At 38.3% G+C, this 23,216-nt stretch overlaps 1 protein-coding gene across 1 annotated transcript in view; it reads left to right on the top strand.

Annotated features, from left to right (window-relative positions):
• EFCAB13 (EF-hand calcium binding domain 13) overlaps nt 1-23,216 on the top strand; it is a 196,437-nt gene that overhangs the window by 8,865 nt on the left and 164,356 nt on the right. The window contains exons 6-9 of the mRNA XM_036755639.1: nt 3,028-3,819; nt 6,768-6,911; nt 10,071-10,142; nt 15,263-15,406. Coding sequence (XP_036611534.1) covers nt 3,028-3,819; nt 6,768-6,911; nt 10,071-10,142; nt 15,263-15,406 — 1,152 coding nt within the window. The remainder of the gene's footprint in view (nt 1-3,027; nt 3,820-6,767; nt 6,912-10,070; nt 10,143-15,262; nt 15,407-23,216) is intronic.

Genomic DNA, 23,216 nt, shown 5'->3' on the forward strand with positions numbered 1-23,216 from the left:
TGTGGAATTAAGGTGTGTTATCACTGTATTGTCTTCTTCTGGACACTCTCAGCTTATTGATGTCTTTATTAAACCATGGTGCACCAGCTTTGAACCCGGTGGTCCATCCATGAAGTCTGAAGAGCCAAGATTATAGTGAGGCTGGCACCTCCCTATGCTTAGTAGCTAGCGGTTAAATGGTGTAGTGAATAGAGTCCTGGGCCTGGAGTCAGGAAGACTCATCTTCCTGGGTTCAAATTTGGCCTCAGACACTTACAAGCTCTGTGACCCTGGGCAAGTCACTTAGCCCTGTTTGCCTCAGTTTCCTGATCTGTAAAATGAACTGGAGAAGGAAATGGCAAACCACTCCAGTATCTTTGTCAAGAAAACTCCAAATGAGATTTAGCACTTACCAGGTGTTGTAAACAACTGAAAAATGACTGAACTGAACATGAATTTAATGAACCTGCCCTTCTTTCTTTTTCATTGAAGTCTTATTCTTATATTTCATGATGGTGTGGAAGTGACCCTAAACTCTTGAAGGCTATGTCAATGGGGTTTACGCTTTGACAGAGCCTACCAAATTGGGAAGCTTTGAGCATAGGCCTAGTAGAGGACCCCCTATTTATTGCCTGAGGGTCAGCTTAGATAAATTTGGGAGGGACTCATCAGTAGGTTGGATACAAGTGATGAATTTTTTATTTTTGTTATAACAACCCTTGAAGACAAGCCATTCAGTAGTAGAAGGGTTCTGATCTGCCTCTTAATGATGCAATTATAGTTTATATAAATCATATATTTATATATTTCATATATAATATAAATTACATCACATATTATACATATGTGAATAACATAATATGTATAATATATAAATTATAGATCCTTGAAACACTGAAGTATTCAAAGTATGCTCTAAAGTCTCCAGTATATTGAGTTTAGGGTTTGATTTTTCTAGGCCATGGAGGCATAAACCTAGTTATGGAAGAGCATGGGGAGAGCGGACTCTCTTAGAGGAAGGAGGCATACTGTTTTCATTGTCCCTGAGGATGTTAGGTAGAACTGGGTTCATTAAGTCATTCTAGGTCTAGGAAAGAATCTACCCACTGTCACTTGAGTATACCTGAAATAACTCTCAATATGTGACCTAGGTTGTATTAGTTATTTTCACTTAAGGATAATAATATCTAGCATTTATTTGGTGCTTTAAGTTTTACCAAATGCTTTCATTTTATCTCATTTGGTCCTCAAAACAATCCTGTCAAGTAGATACTATTATTATGCTTGTCTTTTGTTCAGTCATTTTTCAGGTGCGTTTGACTCTTTTTCACCCCATTTGGGTTTGGGGTGTGTTTGTTTTTTTGGCAAAGATACTAGAGTGGTTTGCCATTTCCTTCTCCATCTTATTCTACAGATGAGGAACTGAGGCAAACAGGGGTAAGTGACTTGCCCAGGGTCACACAGCTAGTAAGTGTCTTGAGGATGGATTTGAACTCAGGTCTTCCTGACTCCATGGCGAGATCTCTATCTACTGTACCACCTAGCTGTTATAGTTGAGGAAATTAAAGTTGAGAGATATTGTATGACTTGCTCAGAGACAGGCAGCAAACTAAGTTGGTGTCTGAAACAGGATTTGAACTCAGATCTTTCCAACTCTAAGACTAGAATACTCTTATCTACTGCTCCACCTTCACTGGCAGCCAATGGATAGAGGTCTTGGAGTCAGGAAAACCTGGGTTTTAATTCTACCCCTGGCATGTGATTAGTGTGACACCCCGGCCAAGTCACTTCTCAGTGCCCCAGGAAACACTCTAAGATAATAAGTGAGTAAATTAGGGATGCATTGTCCATCTATGACCTCATTTCTTTTCTAGGGATTATAGTATCTAAGCTTCCAGACTATCCCCGTCCCCCAGGCGTGTCTATTCCCTATATCCCTTTTCGAAGGCCTAGTTTCATTCAGAGGGAGCTAAACCTCCCTTACCGAGGGTTTCTCCAATTGGTCTTATCTCTTTAGAGTCCTTTGGCTTCTCCTTGAGGGAAGAAACTTTTGTCTTTGTCTTTATACCTCTAGTGCCTAGCACAAAGTAGGCACTTGATAAATGCTGTCTCATTAGCAGCAAAACCAGGTGGCACAGGGGATAGAGAGTGCTGGGCCTGGAGTCTAACCCCCTGATTTTATAGATGAGGAAACCTAAGTCCAGGGAAGTTAGGTGACTTGCTAAAAGTCACAAAGGTACCATGAATCAGAGGTGGGATTTGAATCCATGTCCTTTGACCCCAGAGTCCTTTCTACTATAGCATGCAACTTCCTGTTATTGAATTAATTAGGGAATCAAAAGATTAACTTAGTATTTCAGTAGATAACCACATTAATTTTCATTATAGCTTTAAAAAAATTTTTTTAGAGGCAATTGGGGTAAAGTGACTTGGCCAGGGTTACACAGCTAGTAAGTGTTTGAGGCTAGATTTGAATTCAGGTCCTTCTGACTCCAGGGCTGGTGCTCTATCCACTGCCACCTAGTTGCCCCTTATTATAGCTGTTAACACTTGTCATTATCCAAGTGGGGCTAGCCTTTGTGTGGCAACAGTTTAAATAGATTAAATCAACAGATAAGTAATCATTTACAGATTCAGCTGGCTCAGTCTTTGGGTCTTTAGGTCCTGTTAAAAATTTCTCCAACATTCTAGCTGTCTTTCTGATATTTAAGAACAAGAATGTCATCTGATTTGAGTGGGGAAAAAATTCAGAATTTAAAGTCATAGAACCTGAGTTCAAATTCTTACTTTGCTACTTAGCACCTGTGTGACCTTGGGCAAATAAATCATTTAACATATCTGAGCTTCATTTTCCTTATCTGTAAAATGAGTGAATGTTAGACTAGATGAGGGTTTCTGCAGTCCTTTCTAGCTTCTAGATATATCTGTAATTTGCCGCTTGAGTAACACTTGGGATGATTTAATTAATTTATTTTAAAAGCATTCAATCATTGTCTCAGTGGGCAGGAAAATGAAATGATGAAATGTATATTTCTTGTGTATCTCTAGTAATTAAGGATTGGCCATCCCAGGATGAGAGTGATCGGAGATTCTCAAAGACCCGTGGTAGTAGGCTGTTTCAGGAACTGAGGAAGAAGAGCGGCACATTCCCTAGATCATCTGAATCTTCCTCCACACGGTTAAGTAAAAGAGGGTCTGAGGAGACCGACCTCTTATCCTCACCGCAAAGCCACAAAAGAAACTTGAGTTTGAAAAAGACTTTTGAAAGGGTCGATGTCAATGAATTCCTTCAGACAAGCTCAAAAACAAGCATAAGCTTCAAAAAAGTCATAAGTCAGTCAGAGACATATAGGCTGGAGGCTCCACCCCCCAAAGCCATCCCAAGCTTCAGAAGATCTTTCCACGAAGCTGACATTTTCGTTGCCTCAGAGTCCCAACAAAAGATTCTGAAGACAGAAGAAGTTCATGAGCTAGAGCCTGTAAAGATTAGCTCCAGAAAATCTCTGGAAGAAATTGATAAATATGAAATATGTGTCACTGGGACCCAACCACGTGGCAGTAGTATTTCTCTCAAGAAATATCCAGATATAGAAGAGATTCCTAGTGTGAAGAAGAGTTCAAGTTTCCTAAAATACTCAGAAGAACCTGAGCAGAAATATGGAACTTCTGTCACAGATCTCCAACCACCAAGTGTAAAGAAGAGTAGTCAAATCCTCAGAAAACCATCGAGTGAAATTCATGTTCCAGAGAGCCCAGTGGCCTCTTTGGACTTGGTTGAGCTTCAACCTGAAAAAGCAAAAGAAAAGGTCACAGAGAAGCAGTTACCAAAAGCAACCGAAGGTAAACATTTCTTTTTACTATACAGTCTTTGAATCATAGCAACCAGTCATTGTTAGGCAACCACACATCTGGAAGGAGTTCCTTTGTAGCTGCTACCCCAACCCATCCTTGCCATAGCTACATGGTGATTAATGGGAACTATGGTTATAAAAGTCATCCAAACAGTGCCTGTATTATACTATCTAGAAAAGAAAGGATTCCCTTCCATTGGAAAACATTTGATTTTTGTGACTTAACAAAAGGCAAATGTGTTGGGGCCTCTGAAATTTTTGTTTGAAGTCCCAGAATTTAATGCATGTAATTATTATTATCTTTTAGTGCTTGTTGCCTCTTAGGAAGACAGAGAGACCTAGCCACTAGGGAGGAAGGCACAGAGGTAGATTCTAGGGAGGAAGACACAGAGACCTAGATCCTAAGAGAAGAAGATGGAGACCTAGAGAAGCCACAAAGACTTAGCAATAAGATAAACTTCAATAGGCATAAATGTAGTCTTACACTTAGGTATAAGAAACCTTCATAAATTCATGACTGGAAGGGGCAGGATTGGCAGCAATTCTTTTTTTTTAATTCTTATTTTATTTTTTTCTCAATTACATGTAAACAAAACTTTTTAACGTTAAAAAATTTTTTTTGAGTGCCATACTCTCTCCATCCCATCTCCCCTCCCCTCCTTGAGAAGGCAAGCAATTTGACATAAATTATACATTTGCAGTCATGCAAAACATTTCTATATTGTCCATGTTGGAAAGGAAAACACAGACCAAAAAAACAAAAAATAAAGTAAAAAAATATGCTTCGATCTACATTCAGGCTCCATCAGTTCTTTCTCTGGAGGCAGATGGCATTTTTTTCATCATGGGTCCTTTGGAATTGTCTTGGATCATCATTTTGCTGAGAATAGCTAAGTCATTTACAAGTGATCATCGTACAGAATTGCTGTTACTGTGTACAATATTCTCCTGGTTCTGCTCATTTCACTTTGCATCAGTTCACATAAGTCTTTTAGAACTTTACTTTTTTTCACCTGAAAAATGAGGAGGTTGGACCAGGTGATCGCTAAGGTTCCTTTCCAACTTTAAATCCGTTGATCCTCAAGGGATAAAGTTTTGAACAGTGGGATTTCAAGCATTAGGGTCATGGGATCATAGATTTAGAGCATGAAATGGACCTCAGAGGTAATCTGATCTGAATTAATCTAATCCAATCCCCTCGATTTGGATAAGAGGAAACAGAAGTCTCCAGAGGTTGTCATTTGTCCAAGCTCATGTAGTCAGTAATTTGTTAATGAACAAATTGGTAAAGAACCCATGTCCTCAGATTCCAAATCTAGTCCTCCTTCCATTGCATCAGACTTCCCATCCAGGATGTATTTTTTGGACATGCTGAGGACCCCTTCATTGCACATGAAGCCAAACCATGTAAACAGTTATTTAAGACTAGTTCTTGGGACAGGAGATAAAGAAATATTTCATCTGGTGTTGGTAGATTGTTAGGCAATACCATAGAAGTTGTCTGGGGACAGCTTATAGTTATTGACTTAATCTTAGTAAACCAGCTGAAGTAAGGTAATAGGTCTTAATCAGTTCCAAACTTCTGTGATAATTGGGTAGCTAGATAAAGATTACACTCAAACTTTAGGATTACTTAGAATGGAAATTCCTAAGAGGGAGGAGAGGTCCATCTTAATTCCCTTTTACCCAAATTACCTTCTGACTATTCTTATTAATCTTCACCCTAACAAATAGACCCAAATATTTCATATTTCTATCAAGATGTCTTTCTGGTTAATAGCCTCTAAATTGACTCATCTTTCCTAGTCTCTCTCTCTCTCTCTCTCTCTCTCTCTCTCTCTCTCTCTCTCTCTCTCTCTCTCACTCTCCCCACCCCTCCCAGTATATTCTCCTATAGATTTCCATGTTATCAGTGGGAGGAGGAACATTGATAGGAAATATAAGTTGCCCAATTCATACCCCTAGGACTATGTCCTAATTGGAACTCCAGGGCGCAGTGGATAGAGGGGTGGGCCTGGAGTCAGCAATACTCAAGCTCAAATCCAGCCTCTGACACTTACTAGCTGGGTGACCCTGGGCAAGTCATTTAACCTGTTTGCCTCAGTTTCCTCATCTGTAAAATGGATTATAATAGCACTTGCCTTGCAGGGTTGTTGTGAGGATCAAATAAGATAATACTTTTTAAAAATATTTATTTCTTTTTTTAAAAAAAATAATTAATTTTTAGTTTTAATTTACAACATTCAGTTCCTCAAGTTTTTGAGTTTTAAATTTTCTCCCCCTCCCTCTCCTTCCCCTAAGATAGTAATTTTAAAGCATTTTGCACAGTGCCTGGCACATAGTAAGTAACATATAAATGTTCATTATTATTATTTGCATCTACCTCAGCAACAACTTCAGTTGACCACCTGCTATTTGGATTGGGATGAGTAAATTTCTTTTAACTCCCATCATGCTCCTAGGAGCTAATTTAAGACTTTGTAGATTCTGTTGGAGCCTCTGGAGGGGATGGGGTAGATCTGCTGGTTTTTATCCTTCATTCCTGCAACTGCACCTAATTCACTGCTCTCTACAATTTTATTTCATGCAGAAAGCAATCAGCATTTTCTAGACCTGAGCAGTCCAGGTTCCTTGGGAAAAAAAATAAAGAGTCAAAGAGGTCATTTTCCTGGGTTGTGTTTCAAAATTCAAAGACACTCTTGCATCAAAACATAGCTATTACAAAAGAGAAAACAGATGTGGAGGGAGAAATAATCCTTCTCTGAGGCACCCCCTCTCCAGGTGTAGTTATAAGATTGTAACACATTTCAAACACCAGGTAAAATTGTAAGGCACTAAGAATGATATATATATATATGTATATATATATATATACATACATACATATATATATGTATGTATATATATGTTCAGTTTATATTCTTATACACTTTGCAGACATACAAGATTCCCTTGGATTTTTCAACAAACTCACAGAGGACAAAGTTGCTGTTAATGAACTCCAGCCTATCTTGAAGATTATTGGAATGGATTTATCTGATGACGAATTAGAGAAGGTGCTGCAAATGACTCCTGCAGATGGTGAGACTTGGTCGCATACTTTATGAAATCAGCTGTTTCCATGGAATTCATTTAAGTGTTAACATTTCTTGAGCTACAATATATCTGCAGGCACTAACCAGAGCTCTGAAATAATGTCAGTTATAAATGGGAAAGAAGAAGATAAGGTAAAGCTAAATGAGGTATAAAAAGAATGCTGGGCTTGGAATCAGAGGACTTGAGTTTGAATCCCGGCTTTGCTCCTTGCTATTGGTGTGACTTTGTGGAGGACAGTGTCCTCTGGGCCTCAGCTCCCTCATCTACAAAGTGATAAGGCTAGATTAAAAATGGGAATTATATCTAAAAAAAGGTTTTCCTGGAAAGTCTGCCTGGGAGGGAGATGTCATAAGTGTCACAGATGTGAGGCACAATGGATGCTGAGATAGTAGCATTCACAGGTGCCTTGGTGACTGGGTTAAACAATGGTAGGGGTTAAAATTGGATTGGTCACAGAAGCTTCTCCTTGACCAGCTAAGTCAAGGGTTCTTAACCTGAGGTCCGTGAACTGGTTTTCTTAAAAAATTTGATAATCATTCCCTATGGGTATGCAAAGGTATGAAAATGGGAGATAGTGTGTTATATGAGGATCAGCAAAAGGCTGGTTTGGTCACATCGAGAACTCATGAAAGCAAGTGTTTGGGGTATAATAAACTTGAAAAGGTAAGTTGGTGCAATGTTATAAAATATTTCAAACAAAGGAGTTTGCATATGATACTAGAGGCAATTGTGAGCTTCTGAAATTTATTGATCAGGGGAATGACATCGTCTTGTGCCTCTAGGGACATCATTCTGGTATATGAGGCTTGAGTCAAGTAGACCAATTAGGAGGCTATTGCAATATTCCAGAAGAAATGTAATGCAGATCTGAACTAGGATGGTTGCTATATGAATGGAGAGAAGAGAATGGATTTGAGAAATATATGAAAGTAGGATTGACAAGACCTTGCGACTAGCCCTATATAAGGGAAGAAGTAGATTAAAGAGTCAAGAATGACTCCAAGGTTGTGAATCATTGTGATTACAATAGTAGAGGTACCTTAAAGAGAAATTGGAAAGCTCAGAAGAGGAGTAATTTGGGGAGGAAAGATCAGTTTTATTTTGGACATCCTGACTTTGAAATGTCTATGGGATATCCAGTTCAGAATGTCCAATATTGTAGATACAGAACTGCAGCTCAGGAAAAGAGACTGAGACTGGATATATAGATTTGGCAATCATCTGCAGAGAGTGGATAATAAGGAAACCCACAGCAATAGTTGGAATTCTAAGAGATCTATGTATCTCTGAGATATCTAAGAGATAGAGAGAGAAGAGAGACCAGGACAGAACCTGAAGCAGGGAGTATGGTATACACAGTTAAGGAGACAGGATATGGATGATGATCTAGCAAAGAAGACAGAAAAGGACTGGTTATGTAGGTAGGAGGAGAAGCAAGAGAGCAGCATCACAAAACTCCAGAGAGGAGAGAGTATCCAGGTGGAGACAGTGGACAGTAGCGTCAAACGCTTCAGAGTGGCCAAGAAGGATGAGGACTGAGAAAAGGTCGTCAGATTTAGCATCAGTTGCTAAGCATTTTTATTAAATGCTTATGGCACGTCAAAGATGATTGGTAACTTTGGAGAGAGCAATTTCAGTTGACTGATGAGGTGAGAAGCCCCATTGCAAGTGGTTAAGAAGTAGGAAATGCATGAGAAGAGAGGAAAGGACATAGACGAACAAATATAAGAAGCAGATAACAGCTTTTTTTTCTAGGAGTTTGGCTCAGAAAAGGATATAGGACTACAGGTTGAGAGGATACTAAAGTCTAGTGAGGTGGTGGTGTTTTTTTAAAGGATGGGTGGGTAGGATAGGGAAGCCTGGCTATTTTTGTAGCAGCAGGGAATAAAGTCAGTTGATGGGGAGAGTGCTGGAAGAGATGGGATCATTGGGTGCATATATAGGGGTTGGCCTTGGTGAGGAGAAAAGCTACCTCCTCAAAAACTAGAATAAAGGAAGAGGAGAGAATGGGGAATGATGTCAAGAGACTGAGATGTAGAGAAAGGGAGAAGAAGGAGACTCTGGTGAATGACTTCTATTTCTCTGTAAAATATGAGAAATGCTCAGTTGAGAGGGTGGAGGAAAGGCTAGGTGTAGGAAACTTGAGGAGAGAAGACAAGGTTTGAAATAGTTTCCATGAGAAAATGAGATGAGAGTCAATTAGAGAGGAAAGCATTACCTTGCGGCAGTGAGGGCCCAGTTGAGATAGGATGATAAAAATTTGTAGAGGATCCTATCAGCATGGTTATGTGACTTCCTCCTGAGCCTTTCAGAACATGAGTAAGAATGGAGAGAGTCAACAGAAAAAAAATCCAGGGTTAAACTTTTGCAGTGATAGGACAAAGAAATCAGAATTCAAGAATGTATAAAATTGAACTAGTTAACTCAGAGTGAAAATTGGAAAAGGAAGAGAAAGTGAAGCTAAGAGCAGACGTGAGGGCCTAGAAGAATGTATGGAGAACTAAAGAGACTCAAAGTCATGGTGAGGAGGAAGAAAAGGTTTAGGAGAAGGAAGGCATAGTAAGAGGTGAAATAATAATGGGACGTTACGGTAGACACAGAATTCTTTTTTTTAATTAGATTTTTTATTTTTAGTTTACAACTCTCAGTTCTACATGTTCTTGAGTTTCAAATTTTCTTCCCTTCCCTCCCCTCCTCAACTCCCCCATCCAAGATGGCATGTAGTCTGATATAGATTCTATACAAACCTTCCCATTAAACTTATTTACACAATAGTCAAGTTGTAAAGAAGAACTATGACACAGAATTCTTGATGATGGGAATGGAATGGCTATGGGCAGATATAAGATCAAGGTAATTGATTCTCCGTATGACTGAAGAGCAGTGAATGAGAAGGTTACAGGAGTTAACTTTAGTTTTGAGATTGAGATTTAGCTGAGGAAACATTTAGCAGAGAGGCAGCTGAGAGTAGGGTGTCATAGGACACATTTCAGAACTTGGATATGAAGGAAAAAGAGAAGATGGGATTTCGAGCTGAAACAGTATGAACGTATTTTATTTTATAGCTGTGTTGATATTGAATTTAACATTTACACAACTCCATGCTACAGAGCATTTAGTTATCTAAACTTCTTTAATTTGCAGATACTGAAATGGTGGATTTAAACAACTTTATGGTTAATCTGGCCAAAGCCCGACAGTTCTCAGAGTATACTGGTAGGTAGAAACTTTATTGAATACCCAAGTGACCAACACCACTTGTCAGTACATTCATGACAATTTAATAATTAATAATAATAATAATAATAATAAACAACTGTCTCTAACAACGGATGTAGATAAAATGCATTGAGTTTAAAGAGTATTTTGATGTTAATGTTTGTTTTAGTTTACCAGTTTAATTCACTCATTAAATGAATGATCATATTTCTTTGGAAGTCTCCGAGGGTACTGAGCATAATTTACTTGTACCTGACAAATGGTTTTGACTACCTATTTATTTTTATTTTCATTCTTACATTTTATTTTCCCCTCTCAGGACAAACATCTAAACATAATCCACAAAGCAAGTAGATTTCCCCCCCAAAACCCAGTTAAGCAAAACCACCAAATAGTCTGATTGTAATCAACAATAATGTAATTTTATCTTTTAGAAAAAAGTTTTGTCGATGGCCTATGTTTTTTTACACTGCAGACATTTCCAATATTTCTATGCCCACCTCCCCCAACTCTTACCTGTCACAAAAGAAAATAGTTAAGTAAAATCAGCCATCTCACTGTGACCATCTTTGACAGTAATATGTAGCATTCAGTACATATAGACTCCCACCTTTTTACCTCTGTTCTTTGGAGCCAGTATTGGTCATTGCCTTTAATTTGACTTCAGCAAGCTTCTATTGTTGCTTTCGTTTACGTTGCTGAAGTTATTGTAAATGTTGTTTTTCTGCTTCTGCTATCTTCTTTCTCTATTGGATTGGACAAGTCTTCTCATGTTTATTTGAATATCAAACACATTTGATATGTGAATTTGTTGAAAATAGCTCATACTGGTTCTTGAGAGCTGATCACTAAATTTTCAGTGTAGACATTTACACCTCAGGAGCTAGCAAACACTCCAAATTCAAAGCTAGATTTATTGTTTTTGAATGTCTAGACTTAAGAAAGTGATGGAGGAAAGTTTAATAATGCAGATTAAATTTAAAAAGTATGTTGAACATGTCTTAAAACAAATTTATGATTTATTTTTATTAATTTTAAATTTTATTAATTTATTACTTATTATTTTATTAAACATTTGCCAACATACCCTTGAACATATAGTTATAAATATAATACCATATTTATATTTTTTATTTTGCTATCTTATTTCTGTATTACTTCATACAAGTCTCATGTTTTCTGAAATAGCAAAGTTTTTTTTTAATGGCTCAATAATATTCGGTAACATTCATAGACTACAATTTGTTTATCCATTTCCCAGTTGATGGGCGTCTATTTTCTTTTCAGCTTTTTACTACTTCAAAAAAAAAATGCTACGCAAATGTTTTAGAATATATGGAATCTCTCTGTTTTGACCTCTTTGGGCTAAATGCCCAGGACTAGGATTTCTGAGTCCAAGGGTATGAACAGTATTGTACCTTTTCTCCCATAATTCTTAGTTGTTTTCTAGGTTGATTTGACCAGTTCACAACAATGAATTGCAAACAGTGTCTAAGTTTGCATGGTTTCACATGCCCCCTACTCCAAGAATGTTTTTTATCAGCATCGTCCTTGAGTTGAAACCTCACAATTGCTTTAATTTGCATTTCTTATATTATTAGCGATCTGGAGTTTTTTTCATATGGTTGGTGTCGGCTTGAAATTCTTTTGAAAACTGTTTATATCTTTTGATTTCTTATCTGTTGGGGAATGGCTTTAGTCTAATGTTATTTCCCATTTTTAAAATTTACTGATTTAAACAGAAAGGAAAGATTTTACCCTGTGGAAGTAAGACAGAAAGAAATGATACATCTATACCAAAATAGTTTTGAAGCACCTGTTGTTGAGGCAAAAAACTGGAAACAGAGTGACTGCCTGTTGACTTGGGGGATAGTTAAATTGTGGTATGTGAATGAAACAGAATATTATTAAACCATTAAAAATGACAAATGTGAGAAATTCAGAGAAGCATGGGAAGACTTGTATAAAATGTTGCAGAATGAAAGTAAGCAGAACCCAGAGACAATATATATGATGATTTCCAATTGTGTAAATGAAAACATCGCCACAAGGCAGACAAGCTCTGCTGAACTGGAATGAGAGTGTCACTCTTGATGTGACATGATGAAACATATCTCCTTCCTTCCTTTTGATGGAGAAGTGTCAGACTGTGAATGCTAAATGTTACCCACGCTTATAGATGTGATTTTTTAATTAATTGATTTTGCTTAACTGATTTTTTGTTGTTGTTGTTGTTAAAGTATAAATTTCAGTGAGAGCGAAGTATCATTGAGGAAATAACTGGTTTTAAAAACAAAAGGCATCATTAATTATTTTTTTCCTAAAGGAAAGTTTTGGGCTTAATGTTTTGACTTTTCCCCCCCTTCCTCTTCTAAGTCAGCACTTTGTTTCTGTGATTAGTTTTATTTATACTACTTTGTTGTTAATCTATTTTTATAGGCTCTCTCCTTGCTACCCTCTCCAAATTCCTTGAATTTGCTTATATTGTTAATTTTGCTTTTCCTCTTCCTCTTTTTCTCCCATCTCTCCTTCTTACTTTGCCTTCCTCTCACCCACTTTCCCTCTACTTACCTCCCCTGTTTATTTTCCTTTTCAGTTTGTGTGTGTATGTTTTATCAAGAATTTCAATTTTCCTCTTCATTTCTTTCTTCTATTCTTTTATTAGGCCTTCCAACCACTCTTTGGGATCTTGTGGACAATCCATTCTCTTTTCTGCAGTTTTTGTTTGTAGTTATTCCAGAATTATTCTCTTTTTCTGGAATTTAATTTGGAATTCTTTTAATTCATAGTATTTCTTTATTAGTTTTATTCACTCATTTTCTCAGTCTTTATACTGTTTATTCTTTCCTATAAAGTCTTAACTTTTGAACTTCCCCCTTGTGAAGGTTGAAGGCCTTTACTTGAATTGATGCCAAGGGGCAGCTATGCTAGGATGGATGTTTGTAATGTTAATACAATTTGAAGATCTTCCCTGCCCCTTACTAGGCCTATGTGACCTGCTTTGAACCTGAGTCACATGGAAGACTGAGTCACATGGGTTGTGATGCCCTCTGGTCCTGAAGAAGGGTATATGTACTCTGAGGTTAACATTTTGCTTTGGGGCTCACTCATTAGAAGAGTGTTTGTGTGATTTAGCCAGATGAGACTCTGGGTAGCTGTTAAGAAGCCCCTCAGCTTTGAAAAACCCAGATGTTGGTGCTTCTCTCTCTGGTAACTATGTATGTATTGCTTTTGGTCAGACAGTTGGAAGCCCAGAATGTTGTTTGCTGTTTGTATTTGCTCTGTTTGTATAATTTCTGCTTGTAATTTCTGTTTGTATTTTCTCTGAAGTTCAGGGTGCTGACTTTTCCCCTGAACTAAGTGAATGTGTGGATTTGTTTGATTAAAGTAAGATTGTAAAGTAAGATTATTGATCCCCTTTAAGTTGCTTTCCTTTAGAAAAGCAGATCAAAGAACCTGTGCTAGCAGCCTTCCTGTGTGCCGGTATTATTGGTCTTACACCCCCACAGTAGCTACAAGTACCATTGTTGATACAATGCTGAAGCATTGCATCAATTGTTGTTTTTTCTAAACTCCTCTTGACTTTGCAGCTGCTGGAGCCACTGCTAAGTAGAAACTTAGAGAGGGGCTGGGGTAGGGGATGGGACAATATTTAGCAAAGAACTAATATCAGCCACTGTTCCTTCATCTATAAAATGAGCCGGAGAAGGAAATGGCAAACCACTCCAATATCTTTGCCAAGAAAATCCCAAATGGGGTCACAAAGCTGGACATAACTGAAACGACTCGACAGCAACAACAGCAGCTAGTAATACCCAGAACACTCAGTCCTTAGTGAAGAGTCAATCAATAAACATTTATTAAGTACTTACTACATGCCTGGCACTGTGCTAAGCACTGGGGATACAAAGAAAGGCAAAAGACAGTCCCTGCCCTCAAGAAGCTCACAATCTAATGGGGAAGACATCATGCAAACAACTACGCACAAAAAAGTGTATATAGGAGAAACTGGAAAGACTTTCTATAGAAGGTCTGATTTTATCTGAATCTTGAAGGAAGAGACAGGAGCTGAGAGGCAGAGTAGAGGCTATCACTATTTGTTATTTCTTCTTCTTTTTTCCCCACCAGGGTAAATTACCTTATGGGAATTTCTTTTCGTTTTCTTTTTTCAGCAGCTGACCTTTTGCTTCATCTGAAACATTTCTTATTATTTGTAAGGTGACAATAGAGGGAGCTAGGTTTGTGTAAAAACTTCCATCATCATATTGAATCTCTGCTCTTCCTCTCAATAAAAATTATTTTCAGTTGAGTTTATGTAAGTCCTATGTCAGCAGTATTTTATGTATACTGTTATTTCCAATGGAATTTCTCTTACTCAAGGCTTTGTTAGTAATATTGAGAAATGTCAATGAGTTTTGTCAGTTTCAAATCTTGCTACATTTCTGATGCTATTGTCTCAATTTTTTGCTCCTTCTCTAAGAATCTCTAAGAAAACTATCATATTGCCCCCAAATAAGTATCTGTTTGACTTTTTTTTGCCTATGATCATTCCTTTAATCTCTGTTTTGAAATTCTTTCCTTTTATTCTGAACAATTCATCTGAATTTTTAAAAATAAATTTTATGGATCACCATAAGAATGAATCACCTGGTGGCCAACCTTCTTTCAATGAGCCTTCCTATACTAAGTTCATTACTTTGATAGCAGATATAATCTGTCAACGGGGCAAAACTTGAAGTCTTTCTAGATTGATGGGAAGTGCCTGAGCTCATGTTTCACTATGATAACTTTCTAGTACCTAGGATGACCTACTTACGTAGGTAAAACTCAAGAATATGTTATAGCTTTAGTGATGCATAATTTAATCTATATTAAGAACTAATGTGCAAGCATCGTGCTAGGCTCTGGGGAGTTATAGAGATGCAATATGACATATTGACACTGTCAAAGTCCTTACAGTCTCTAGGGGGTTTGGGATAGGTGCCAATTGTGTTACTAATAATTTACTCTTCTAGTAACTGAATTCAAGAACCAGAGTCTTCTCATTTTTACTGGAGTTTTCCATTAAAACTTCACTTTATATAAATAACATCTCTTGTCCACTCCTTTGTTTTCAGTGTTGAAAGATGCCATTGAGATCATTGACAAATTTGAAGATGAAAAAGTTCCCTTGGATGAAGTACGGCGCAAATTGAAGAAATTGGGAATCTATTGTTCCAAGCATGAATTTAATAAAGCCTTAGAAAAGATACCTCCTGATAGTAAGTCAAAGGGATATTTATAGGGAAATTGGGTTATTCCATTCAGAAGCACTAGGTTACTGGAACTCTATTTGCTATGCCTCTTTCAAAGTGAAGAAGATTCATTATGCCATGAATGGGGAAATTTTCAGTTCCACTAAATAGAAGGGAAAAGGGAGTGACTCAGACTTCTCCTTACACTCTGTTTTCCCTCTCTTCTCATGTTTTTCTTGTGAACTTTTAAATATGAATGCAAATTTGTCTTTCATAAACTGATTTCCCTTTAAGAATACATCAAGATCTGATTTCCCCAAGTCCCCAGAATTATGGTTGAGAGCATAGGAGTATTCTAGCATACCCTATCACCTAAAAATAAGATGTTCAAAAGAATATTTGATTTCTTCCATTCAGTTAGGAAGGATATTACTTTTTAGAATCATATTTGAAAGTTTTATTCAATGGAAAGAACCTGGGATTTAGAATCAGAGCACCTGGGTTTGAATCTTATCTCTGAAATTTTTTGCCTATTTACCTTGGACAAGTCACTGAATTTCTTGGGGTCTCACTCTTCTCATCTGTAAAACTAAAGTGTTGGACAAAATGGCCCCTAAAATCTCTTCTGGTTTTAAATCTGTGTTTTGGCAGTTTAGTAAATTGACCCTGCTAGTATCCTCGACTTCACGCAGCCTTGGATAACTTAATTAGATAAGTGAATCCCAGCTTTTTTGAGTGTGAAGACCCTTTTCTATCAAATTGTTCATATTTTCGCTTGAGAGGAATGTTAGAAATACGCTTGACATTGAAATTTAGGTATCAAGGGCAATTTATTTTATTGAGGAATTCAAAGGAATTGGTAAACATTCCTGGCCAGGAGAGGACTCCACCCTTCTTTAGGAAAAGGGAGTGGGGAATACAGGAGTGAGACCAACTTTATTCTGTGAGACTGTGAGATTGATGCACCATCAACTCAGTACCTCCTCTCAGATTGCTGATTGGGCCGCTCCATTCTGAGTTACAATGTTCCCTACACGCCCCACCACATACAACTCCTTGGTATGTTGCCCCCGTTCAATGTACGTCCCATGTTCAAAAATGGTGGAAAATTCCTTCCTGTGGGTGTATAATATTCAATTAGCCAATTAAGCATGCGTGGTAGCCATTTGACCCAGTTTTCTCTTCAACCCTGAACATTATCTGGCCAGTTTAGACCAGTTTTGCCTACATCCCGTAGTTTGTGGCTTTCAGAAAGCCACTAGCTATTCGCTCATTGGCTGAGTCCATCTACGTTACTTAATTTTTATTCCCTTCTTTGTTCAAGCTGACACTTCATTAATTATTCTGTGGAACTTAATTAACTCTTCTGTGGAAACCTAACTTTCCCTAACTTTTATCTATCTCTCACAGAAGTAGTTACACTAAAAGTATCCAGTGACTGAGAATACAGATAATGGGGAATACAGATAATGGCTAAAACCCCTATAAATTCAGTAATGCTTTTAAATATGGGAGTAAGTGAGCTAGCTTATTCTCTTACAGATCTACAAACTTTCAAAAATTGTAACATATTTGTTCAATACATATTGTTTATTCAATCTACCAAAGGTATTTTTGGTTATTTATTATGCAAAGCTGCTAGGTGGATAGGGCATTGAGCCTAAAGTCCAGAAGACCTGGGTTCTAATTTGGCCTCAGATATTTACTAGTTTTGTGACCCTGGGCAAGTCACTTAACCTCTGACTCAGTTTTTTATCTATAAGATAATCACCCCTACCCCCTAGGGTTGTTGTGAGGATCAAATAAGATAATATTTGCAAAGTGCTTTGCAATTCTTAAAGTGCTATGTATATGCTACTTATTATTACTATTACTTCACTTCACCTCACAGGGATGTGCAAACCCTAGAGCTCACCATTACCCACAGGTGTTTGTACTTCTAACTCTGTCATTCCTCTATATGACTATATCCTCCTACTGTTCCATCTCTACCTAGGTCTTACCTCTCCTAAAGAGATTCTTCCCCCCTCTTCATGACCTCCAGTCCCTCCACCCTTCAGTATCTCCTCAAGCCATTGCTCTTGCTCCAACTCCACTTTCCTCCCTTCTCAATTTGTACTGGGTTAGGCCTGACTCAGGATTCTTAAGGCTCAGGATTGGAACAAAACGAGACTCAGACCATCCCACGCTAGACAAAAAGGAAGTTTACCTGGAAAGATACTCAGCAAAAATACAGCATTAGTTCAGACAGACACAGTGTCCTTTATCTCCATACAGAAACACATCTGGTCAGAAAAGTGTATTGATTCATATATCTGTAGAAAATCCATCAAGTTTGATGGGATTCCTAGTGGGCTAGATTTTTTTATTTTAATTCTTTAAGTGAATGAAATGCCTTGTTGATGGCTAAAGTCCGGTAGCTTCCCTGCCTTTTATGGAAAAACTAACCCAGTATACATGGCAAGGACCCTACTCAAAGTTGTTTCTACCACATCAATCTTTTTCCCCCCATTTAATATAATAGTATTTTATTTTTTTCAATTATGTGTAAAGATGGTTTTTAACATTCACTTTCATAAGATTTTGAGTTCCAAATTTTATTCTCTCTCTCTTCCCTTCCCAAGATGGCATGCAGCCTGATATAGGCTACAATTATATTAAGCATATTTCCACATTAGGCATGTTGTGAAAGAAGAATCAGAACAAAAGGGGGAAACCATGAGAAAGGAAAAAACAAAAAAGAAAGAAAATAGTATGCTTCAATCTTTATTCAGACTCCATAGTTTTTTCTCTGGATGTGGATAGCATTTTCCGTCATGCGTGTTTTGGAATTGTCTTAGATCATTGCATTGCTGAGAAGAGCTAAGTCTATCAAAGTGGGTCATCAAACAGTGTGGCTGCTATTAGGTACAATATTCTCCTGGTTCTGCTCACTTCAGTCAGTGTCAGTTGATGTAAATCTTTCCAAGTTTTTCTGAAATCTGCCAGCCCATCCTTTGTTTCTTTCTTTTTTAAAAAATTTATTCGTTTTTAGTTCACAACATTCAGTTCCATAAGCTTTTGAATTCCAGTTTTTCCCACTCTCTCTCCTTTCTCCTCCCCAAGATGGCATGAAATCTCATATAGGCTCTACATAGGCATTCACGTTAAACATATTTTCACATTAGTCATGTTGCAAAGAAGAATTATAACCAATGGAATGAATGAGAAAGAAGCAACAAAACAAAACAAAAAAAAGAGAGAGCAAATAGTATGCTTCGATCTGCATTCAGACCCTGTAATTCTTTCTCTGTATATTGGTGTAGCATTTCCATCATGAGCCTTTTTGGAGTTGTCTTAGGTCCTTGCATTGCTGAGAAGAGACAAGTCTATCAAAGTTAGTTATCACACAATGTGTCTGTAACTGTGTACAATGTTCTTCCAGTTCTGCTCCCCTCACTCAGCATCAGTTCATTTAAGTCTTTCCAGGTTTTTCTGAAATCTACTTACTCATCATTTCTTATAGAACAATAGTATTCCATTACATTCATATACCACAACTTGTTCAGTCATTCCTCAATTGATGGGCATCCCTTCAATTTCCAATTCTTGGCCACCACAAAAAGAGCTGCTATAAATATTATGGTACATGTGGGTCCTTTTCCCTTTTTTATGATCTCTTTGGGATACAGACCTAGTAGTGGTCTACCACATCGATCCTGACCCTATAGTTAATCTGTTCAACTCCTGAATCCTTTGCCTTCTTGTCTTATCACCTTTCATTCCTTGCCAAATGCCCCCCTGAATTATTCTCAGCATCATCCTCTTTTGTTCCTACTTATGTACTGCCAAATGGAGCTGAAGGAAATTTCTCAACTGAGCTGACTAGATACAGTCACAACCTAATTACACATAACAACTGCATATTTAAACTGACCATAAACTAAAGATTTATGTTATCTAATGTCAGTGGGACCCTCTCTCACAGTAGCAAGATAATCCTTTTACTCTTTCCTAATGGATTCCTTGTCCCGTACTCCAAAGAAGCTATTCCAAATCTTCTCTCTCCTCAAATCTCCTATACCTCCTCCTTCCTGAACCCTCTAAACCAAGGATCTCTCCTCTGACTCTCTGATTCTAGTGAGCCAAGTTCCTATGAATTTCCTCTTTCCCTCCTTATCCACATTTCAAACATCGCCCCCCCCCGAGAATCCCCTTCTATCTCCTTTTTTCTTGTCTCTGATGATTAGGTGGCCCTTCTCTTTAGCAACATCAGCTCCTCTTCATGTTCCCTTGATCTCATCCCTTCCTGTCTTTTCCAGCTGATTGTGCTTTCAATTATCTCTGTCTCCTCTAATCATCAATCTGTTTACCAGTTCCTTTTCTGCTGTTTTTGAACATGCCTAATGGGTCAGCTAGGTGTCACATAGAGCTCTGGCCCTGGAGTCAAGAGAACCTGAGTTCAAACCTGGTCTCAGACACTTATTAGCTGTGTGACCCTGGGCAAGTCACTTAACCCTGATTGCTTCAGCCCCTTCCCACAAAAATGACCAAACAATAAAAACCATGTCTAAGACTTCCCCTCCTTAAAGAACCTTCACTGGACACTGCCTTCCTCTCAGTCCATCATTCCATAGTTCTCCTCCATTTCTCACCCAAACTCCCAGTAGCTTTCTATTCTATTCTGGATGACTTCATTCCCTCTCCTCTCACTCACTTCTCGACCCTTTGCATTACAGCTTTTGGCTTCATCCTTCAAATGAAACTATCTTCCAGATGTTACCAGTGATAATTTATTTGCCCAAACGGCTGATCCTTTTTCAGTCCTCAGCCTTCTGGACTTTTCTGCTGAATTTGACGTTATTGACTCCCTTCTCCTCCAGGATTTTCCTTTTCTCTGGTTTTTGTTTTTGGCCATGATTCTCTCCTGATTTTCCTCCTTCCTGGCAGACTACTTAGTCTTCTTTGCTGGCTTGTCACCCATATTACACCATGTAACTATGGATATACCTTAGGGCTCAGTCTTGGGCCCTCTTGTCTCTCTACCCTCTTTCTTTTCCATGACCTCATCAGGTCTAATAGATTTAATTATCATCTTTTTACAGAGACTCCCAAATCTGTATATCAGCCTGATTCCCTCACTTGAGCTCCAGAACTGTGTCACCCACCACGGGTCTACTAGGCATACTGGGCATTTCAAATGAGACATCTTAGAGACATCTTCAGCCCAATACTCATTATCTTTCTTCTTCTTTACAACTGGATTATTATGTAAATAAGTTCAATGTGAAGGTAAATGCAGAACCTACATTGGATTACATGCCATCTTGGGGAGGAGGGGGGAGGAGAGGGGAGGAGAGGGAGGGAAGGAAAGAAAATTTGGAACCCAAAACCTTGTGGAACTGAATGTTGTAAACTAAAAATAAAAATAAATTAAAAAAACCCAAACCCCAAAATACTCATTATCTTCCCCCCTGAGCCTACCCCTCTTTTAAACCTCTTTTTTTTTTTTTGCTGTCCAGGCACTATCACCCTTCCAGTCACTCAGGTTAACAGTTTGGCATTATCTTTGCCTACTCACTTTCCGTCACCGAGCATAGTTAATCAGTGGCCAAATCTTGTTGTTTCTCCCTCCGTAACATCTCTTGTATCCTGCCCCTTCTCTCTACTCACACAGTCATCCCCCAATTTCAGGTTGTTATTATCATTTCTCCCCTAGACTATTTTAATAGGCTTCTAATTGGTCTCTTTGTCTCAGGTTTCTTCCCACTCTAATCCATGCTGTATACAGTGACCAAAATGACTTTACTTACATGCAGATCTGACTGTGTCACTCCCCTACCCAGTAAACTCCAGTGACTACCTATTGCCTCTAAGAAAAAATATAAATTTTTCTGTTTAGTTTTTAAAGTCCTTTGCAACCTGGCTTCAATGAACATTTCCAGGCTCACTGTGTTTTATTCCTTTTCCTGCATTCTGTAATTCAGCCAACCGGTCTTGTGTTCCTTATACATGACACTCAGTTACCCATCTCTATGCACTAGCTATCCACCTGCTTTTACATGAAGCCTTTCTCAATTCCCTTACAAATGCTAGTGTCCTGTCCTCTAAATTCCTCATTTTTACTACCTTATATTCACTTTGTATTTACTCTCTATACATTTATGTCTTGTGGTGTGGTGAGCATGGCTTCAGCTCTATTTTCTTCTCTTTTTTTCTTTCCCTTGGTTAGCTTGCTCACTCATGCTGTCAGGTTGGGGGTATCCAGAAGGGATGCTACAGTTCACTCTCAGGGTCCTAAGAGTCACACTGGTGTCGGGGAGCTGTATTTCCACCATTTACAACTATAGTTCCCAAACTCCACCTCTTACTCCCCGGACTTCTGCATTTCACATTTAACAAACCAGTCAAGATGAAGCCATTAACTCTTAATCAAAAATATTTCCTAAACTGAAGGCAAAGCAAGAATAATGAAATCATAAGCTTCCTCCTATAAACCCAGGACACACCTGCTCATCATTTTACCTAGTGTTTGTGCAGGAGAATGGTCACAGACTTACCTAACCTTAGCAAGGAGGTGCATGCTCCCCCAGGGAAGCTCACATCGATGGACAGTGGGCCTTGATGTTCTTCAGACAGTCTCTACTGTTCACTTCTACTTTTCACTGATGAATTCAGGCTGTTTTTCTTCTATGCCTCTCCATTCTTCTCCTGAGACAGGCTAGGCTGCTTTTCTGTTGAACCACTCTTCTTCTGGACTGCCAGAGTAATATTAAGCCTTTTCAGTGAAATAGAGACACGGAGCCTGAAATCTGCAGAGCTTTTCCTGTTTGCTCTCTTGGTTGGGATCTGAGGGATCTCCATCTCTCAGGCAGTCAGGCAGTAGTAGATCATAGCATATAGAATTTGAGAGTTGGAAGGACTCTCCTAGGCCATTTACTCTAGTCCAACACACAAGAAGGATTTCCACTATAATATACTTGTTTGAAGATTTCCAAGTAGGTAGAGCCAATCACCTCTTAAAGCAATCCATTCCCCCTTAGGATTGTTATTCGGCCATTTTTCAGTTGTATCTGACTTTTCATAACCCCATTTGGGGTTTTCTTGACAAAGATACTGGAGTGGTTTGCTATTTCCTTCTTCATCTCATTTTACAGATGAGGGAACTGAGGCAAATAGAGTTAAATGACTTGCTAGACTTGCTGGTCACCGAGCTAGGATGTTTTGTCTGAGGCCATATTTGAACTTGGGAAGATGAGTCTTCCTGACTCCAGGCTGGGTACTGTATCCACTGTGCTACCTAGCTGTCCCACCCTTGTTTGGATAGTTCATTCTAATTCTTATGAAGTTTTCCCTGAAAGATGGAAAACTTTTACCCAAAACAGAAAGCTGGTGGCACAGTGGATAGAGTGCAGGGCCTGGAGTCAGGAAGACCAGAGTTCAAATACGACCTCTAATTCTATAAGCTATGTGACCTTGAGCAAGGTGCTTAATTTATTTGCCTTGATTTCCTCAAGCTGTTAAATGAAGATAATAACAGCACCTACCTGCCAGAATTGTAAGGATCAACTGAAATAATATTTGTAAAGCATTTTAGCTCAATGCCTGGCACATATTGGGTACTTAATAAATGCTTATTCCCTTCTCCTCCCTCTCTGACCCTAAGCCTGAATTTACGTCTTGGCAACTTTTATCCAATCCTCCTAGTTCTTCCCTCTGAGGTAAAAAAGAACACATCAAATACTTCTTCACATGATGCGCCTTCAGATACCTGAAGACAGCCGTCATATCCCCCCAATCTTGTTTTATCCAGGTTAAACATACCTGGTTTCTTCAACTAATTCCCTTTTTCTTTTCT

The sequence above is a fragment of the Trichosurus vulpecula genome, chromosome 4, assembly GCF_011100635.1.
Source record: "Trichosurus vulpecula isolate mTriVul1 chromosome 4, mTriVul1.pri, whole genome shotgun sequence".
Classification (NCBI taxonomy): Eukaryota; Metazoa; Chordata; class Mammalia; order Diprotodontia; family Phalangeridae; genus Trichosurus; species Trichosurus vulpecula.